The following is a 6,534-nucleotide window of genomic DNA, read 5'->3' on the forward strand; positions in this document are numbered from 1 at the left end:
TTGTCTAGAAATAGCTGTTTTATTCTACATAGGGTGGTCCGCTTCATGGTGGCAGCCATTTTAAGATCACATGACCAGCCAAATACTACTCACTTTATTTTACTAAGCCCCAAATATTGAACACTTCTAGTTGCAGAACAAGTTAATCATGCCTGTGAATATGGCATTTCCATGACTGCATTGTTAACAAAACTAATTCTACATCCACACCAATAGAGGTCAGTATAAAGACAAAGAGTAATGTAGTATTGGCCAGTGAAATGGATAAAAAAAATGGATTGGTGCACCTTTAAATCAGTCAATAACACCAGCAACTTTTATTTAGAAGAACATGAATGACAATAGGTACATTTGCCTTTATGCATTTAGCAGATGCTTCTATCCAAAATGACTTGCATTGCATTCAAGGTGTATTAAGGTATATTTTCTGTTGTGATCACAGGCTGGCGAGGCGTCACAGGTGGAGACAGTCTCTGAGGAGAATAAGGGTTTGATCTGGACTCTCCTGAAGCAGCTGAGGCCAGGGATGGACTTGTCTAAAGTGGTTTTGCCGACGTTTATCCTGGAGCCGCGTTCATTTCTGGACAAGCTGTCGGATTACTACTATCATGCCGACCTGCTGTCCCAGTGAGCACCTCATGAGCATCACTACTGCAACCAGACGCACTTTACTGAGACTGGCAGGTTTAGCTTTCATTGGGTTTGTTGGAGAAGAGATAAAGGTATATATTTGTGTTTCAGGGCTGTGATGGAGGAGAGCCCGTACAGCAGGATGAAGCAGGTCTTGCGCTGGTATTTGTCAGGCTTCTACAAGAAACCAAAGGTGATGTGGGTGAAGTGCTCATTTTTAGATTGAGAATCACAAGCCAATTCATAGTAGCCAGGCTTCCATACATGATTTTTATGCATATTTTGGGATATCGCATAAAAATAACTGGACAAAAACACTAAAATGTACAACTGTTGACAAGTTATTAAATGTTTTTGAATGAATTCTCTTAAGCTCACCAAGGTGGCATTGTTTTGATTGAAAACAGTAAAAACAATAATATTGTGTAATATTATTATAATGTAACATAACCATTTTCCATTTTAATACATTTTACATGTAATTTATAATTTCTTATTATATTATTTTTCAATGTCACATGATCCTTCAGAAAACTTTCTAAAATGGCGCTTCATAATTTTTGTGGAAACTGTGAGGAATTATAAAGTTTAATAGAAAGTTGAAAAGAACAGCACAGAATAAACAATATTTATTCTAAAATAAAGCTATTCTAAAATAAAAATATATATTTTATAAACAAAATTATTAAATATTTTTTTCTAAAATAAAACAATGTAATTATTATAAAAACAAAACCGTATATTTATTATAAAATAATTGAAAAAAGTTATTTTAATATAAAATGTTTAAAAATTAACTGGAAACACCAAAATATGTTGTTTAAAAGTTTGGGGTTGGTAAGATTTATTTAATGTGTTTGAAAGAAGTCTCTTCTGCTCATCAAAAATATACAGTAGAATAGTAAAATTTTGTGAAATTTTACTACCATTTAAAAGAACTATGGTTTTACTACCATTTTAATATATATTAAAATGCAATTTATTCCTGTGATGCAGATCTGAATTTTCAGCATCAATACTCCAGTGTTCAGTGTCACATGATCCTTCAGAAATCATTCTCATATGCTGATCTGGTGCTCAATAAACATGTATTATTATTATTATCAATGTTAAAAATTCATATTTTAATTCAAGCTTAATATTTTTGTGGAAGCTGTGACAAATTTGTGACAATTTTTTGATGAAAAGGAAGTTCATAAGGACAGCATTCATTTGTTCTACTGATACATTATTATTATTATTATTTTGTAACATTATAAATGTCATTACTTTCACTTAATGCATCCTTGCTGGATAGATTATTCATTTCCTTAAAACAACAACAACAAAACTGAACAGTAGTGTATAATTCTGAACACATGTATTTATCATTAGGGTGTGCGTATGGTTTATATTGACAATAATTGTGTTTCTCGAATGTCTTTCAGGGGCTGAAGAAACCGTACAACCCTATTCTAGGAGAGATGTTTCGATGCTGCTGGCTGCATCCACAAACAGACAGCTGTACATTCTACATTGCAGAGCAGGTGAGACTCTACTATTGCAATTCAAATATCTGACATTGCGTTAAATAAAAATGATTAAACCCAGCGGCATTTTAAAACAATATACTGGTATTCCGTTTTTGGACACTTTCTGCTTGTCTAAATGTCTGCAGTGTGAAGTGGTTAGTCTGTCTTCCTCTGCATACAATGTAAACATGACGACAGTCTCTGTTCGTAATAACAGTGGAAACCGATAAGCGGTTGACTTTTGTACTTTCAGGTTTCTCATCACCCTCCAGTTTCAGCTTTCTACATCAGCAATAGGAAGGACGGATTCTGCATTACTGGAAGCATTCTGGCCAAATCCAAGTTTTATGGTATATAACATTCATGCAGACATGCAGTGATTTTCATACACAGCCTGTGTGCTTTTGTTGTGATGTTGGTTGTAAGTTCAGTGTGATTTCTTTAAAGGGAACTCGCTGTCTGCTATACTCGATGGAAAGGCCAGACTCTTGTTTCTCACCCGAGATGAAGAGTATATCATCACAATGCCGTATGCTCACTGTAAAGGTGATGGACCCTAAATTTCATAATTAAATAACGTGCTGAATTTTAAATTATGCCTTATATATAGTACATAGTAAGAAATACTACACCCACAAATAATAAAAAAATGTATTTATTCTTTAACATCAAAAAACAAATCCTACATTATTTTGTTATTATTTACTCACTCTCATTTAATTGCAAAAACATGCTAATATTTTTATTATTTGCAATGAAATTAGGTAAATAACAAGAAAACTGTCAACATAATTTTTTTTCTAAAACAAAATAATATATTATTTTAAAACAAAACATTTTTTTTTCTAGAGTCTTAAAGAAAGCATAAACAATATTATAAAATAAAATACAAATCATAATTTATTCTCAAATTTAATATATTACTTTTTTAATTGTTGTATTTATTTAGGTTGTTTTTGTTATTAATATTACTAAATACTATAATGTATTTTTTAATTGTTTTATACACATACACACATAAATAATAACTGTCAATGTTAATGTTTTCGTGAAACATTAATACATGGAAATTGTGTCTTTCTTACAGGGATTCTGTATGGTACAATGACATTAGAACTTGGCGGGAAAATCACCATTGAGTGTGAAAAAACACAATGTTACACAGAACTTGAATACAAATTGAAGGTAAGTCCCAAACCTAATTATGAGACTTATTTATGTTTTTAATTATGATCTTACAACTGTTGTCTTTTTCTCTGTTCCAGCCTTTTCTTGGCAGCTCTTGCAACGTTAACCAGATTTCTGGAAAGATCCGTTTGGGGGAAGACGTTCTGGCTACAGTGGACGGGCACTGGGCAAGAATCATTGCAGACACTTACATAAAAGAACAGTCATATCAGAAACATTTCTTATAAATTCCAAAATAAAGTATAATAAAATAAAGCCACCTGCTGGCAGAGAGTGAATCTGCGTCTAGTTCAGCTCGTCTGCTGTTTCTGTTTCATGCAGATATTTTGTATGTATAGTTTCACAAAACTGAAGTCAAACCATTCTGTTTTTGCTTCAAATTTCGGAATTATACAATTTAATTTAGATTAAAAACTGCTCATGTTGCATGTATGCAGCATCTTTGTTTGGATCATGATTAAAATGCAGTGGTTGCCTCTAATTTTAAATGGAAAGAGCACAGACAAAGCCTTACAAAATCGTGAATCAAATTGAATCGTGAGTTGAGTGAATCGTTACATCCCTAGAAATAAGACAGAACTTTATTCATTCCCATGGGGGAAATGGAGGCCAGACTTAAGCGCACAAGTTCCAAGATTGCTTATCAGAGCGGTTGACAGCACATGCTCTCACAGACGTCTTTCTGCAGGACAGTAAAGTGCACCTGACTGAGAAGAGGACGGGCCAGCAGGAGGTGCTGTGGTACCCCGGTCCAGACATACGCAGACAGCGGCTGAAGAGACAGGTGGTGCAGGTGGACCAGCAGGAGGCGTTCGAGTCTGAGAGGTGCACAGACACATTCAGAAGCGGAAGGGTTAAAGACAACAGGGAAAGAGAGAGCTGCAAAATATAGTAGGCAACATTTGAAGTGGATCAAAAAGATTAATCAAAGTTGTCCTAAGACAAGAGCACATTTTGGTTTTAGGCTTTAGGACAACTTTGATAAAAGGTTTTGATCCACTTCAAATGCTGACTAGTGTAGATTATCCATATGCAAGTTGATTTGTGATTTACCATACATTTTTTTATGTTTGATTTATTTTAATTACTGATTTCATTTATTTTAGTTTTTTTCATTTATATAATTTTAGTATAAATAATTCATTATTATTATTAGTAGTAGTAGTAGTAATAGTAAAATCTAATAATATAATATAAAATCTAATAATAATAATAATAAATATGGGGTCCCACTTTATATGAAGTGGCCCTAATACCCATGTACTTACATAGTAACTAGATGTGTACATAGTATGTAACCACAGTGTAAGTACACATTGGTACATAGTATCTACAGCTGTAATGTTTGTGTAACTACACACATGTAACAACCCTCTGAATGGTATGTATAAATACAAATGTGTAACAGGACATTGGTAACAACACTTTTTGGTAAGGAAAGTACAAATGTGTAACAGGACTAACAGCACTTTTTGGTAAAGAAAGTGTTACACTTTATATTAGATTTACCATGTAATTACTCTGATGTTACACAGCAGCGGCCAGTAAGTTAAGCTTTACATATAAATTGTGGTTGGTGTCCAGAATGTTACACTTTATATTAAGTGGACAGTTCCTGAGGAGTTACCATGTAAGCACACTGGTATTACAGTAGTGCACCAACTCCACTAACTTGGGATCCAAATCCTCTCACTTTACATATCCCTAAACCTACCCATCTCCACCCCCTGGATCCCATCTCCAGCCCTAAACCTACCCATCTCCACCCCTAAACCTACCCATCTCCACCCCCTGGATCCCATCTCCACCCCTAAACCTACCCATCTCCACCCCCTGGATCCCATCTCCACCCCCTGGATCAAATTGTTCCAATTACATTTATACATATTGTTGTTACAAAATGTAGTTATATATGTCCTGTTACACATTTGTGCTTGCACAAACCATTCGGAGGGTTGTTACATGTGTGTAGTTACAGAAATATTACAGCTCAAGATACTATGTACCAATGTGTACTTACACTGTGGTTACATACTATGTACACATCTAGTTACTATGTAAGTACACAGGTATTAGGGCCACTTCATATAAAGTGGGACCACATGACTGTGAGTGGAGAAGGATGTTTTTGGTGTAGTTACAGGATCTACCAGTAGGTGTGAACTGCTCACGCTAACCAGTCAAACCTTGTTGAAGACTCCAAATCACTCTTAGATCTCTTGAATCTTGACCTCTAAATCAACTTTGCAAAGCATCATTAAATATGACCTTTATGTTCTGGTTCATATTATAGCACATCAGAGAGCTGTGAAATGTGCTGTGACTGAGCAGTAATGGCTGTTTGGTGTGTTTTCCTGCAGGCTGTGGCAGCATGTGACCAGAGCCATTAACGATAAAGACCAGATGAGAGCCACGCAGGAGAAGTTTGTGCTGGAAGAGGCTCAGCGGCAGGAGGCCCGAGAGCGAGCTGAGCGGCCCTGGAACCCACGACTCTTCACCTTCAACTCCGACACCAATGAGTGGCACTACAAATACCCCAAGTACGTCCACAAGACCACACCGAGGCTCTTATTAATTACCATACACACACACAAAACAGACAAATAATGTGCTTTAAAGCTAATTTAACTGATAGCCCGATTTATATTGGTGTATATGATAATATACATGTACAGTATGTTTTTTTTTTTTTTTTTTTTTACACCTTAAAATAAGGTTCCTACATAAGTTAACATTGTTAGTTGATAGCCCGATTTATATTGGTGTATATGATAATATACATGTACAGTATGTTTTTTTTTTTTTTTTTTTTTACACCTTACAATAAGGTTACTACATAAGTTAACATTGTTAGTTAATGTGAACTAATGATAACCAATGAAAAATGCTTCTAAAGCTTAATCTTAGTTCATTGTTTTGTTTTAGTTTTAGTTTTTACTTTTACTAGTAAATTATTAAAATCAATAGTTTTGTCTGCTAATATTATTTGATGGAACTGAGTTAAAAATGAACAGTTAATGAATGTTAACAAAGATTAATAAATGCTGTTACAAATGTATTGCTCATTAATAGATAATGTTAGGTAATCCAATAACTAATGTTATCAAATGTGACCTTATTATGAAGTGCTACCTTTTGATTATATAATATACTATTATATATTATTCAATTATTAATTGTTAATAATAATACTAATTATTTATTA

General features: G+C 34.1%; 1 protein-coding gene across 1 annotated transcript in view; it reads left to right on the forward strand.

The window, feature by feature from the left end:
- The window catches only part of osbpl5 (oxysterol binding protein-like 5), a 53,929-nt gene that overhangs the window by 43,327 nt on the left and 4,068 nt on the right, over nucleotides 1-6,534 (forward strand). Inside the window, exons 10-18 of the mRNA XM_016469572.1 lie at nucleotides 443-627; nucleotides 742-823; nucleotides 2,058-2,156; nucleotides 2,395-2,491; nucleotides 2,589-2,687; nucleotides 3,229-3,326; nucleotides 3,407-3,496; nucleotides 4,018-4,154; nucleotides 5,690-5,869. Of these exons, the coding sequence (XP_016325058.1) occupies nucleotides 443-627; nucleotides 742-823; nucleotides 2,058-2,156; nucleotides 2,395-2,491; nucleotides 2,589-2,687; nucleotides 3,229-3,326; nucleotides 3,407-3,496; nucleotides 4,018-4,154; nucleotides 5,690-5,869 (1,067 nt within the window). The remainder of the gene's footprint in view (nucleotides 1-442; nucleotides 628-741; nucleotides 824-2,057; nucleotides 2,157-2,394; nucleotides 2,492-2,588; nucleotides 2,688-3,228; nucleotides 3,327-3,406; nucleotides 3,497-4,017; nucleotides 4,155-5,689; nucleotides 5,870-6,534) is intronic.

This window comes from Sinocyclocheilus anshuiensis, unplaced genomic scaffold (genome assembly GCF_001515605.1).
Source record: "Sinocyclocheilus anshuiensis isolate Anshui unplaced genomic scaffold, SAMN03320099.WGS_v1.1 scaffold532, whole genome shotgun sequence".
NCBI lineage: Eukaryota > Metazoa > Chordata > Actinopteri > Cypriniformes > Cyprinidae > Sinocyclocheilus > Sinocyclocheilus anshuiensis.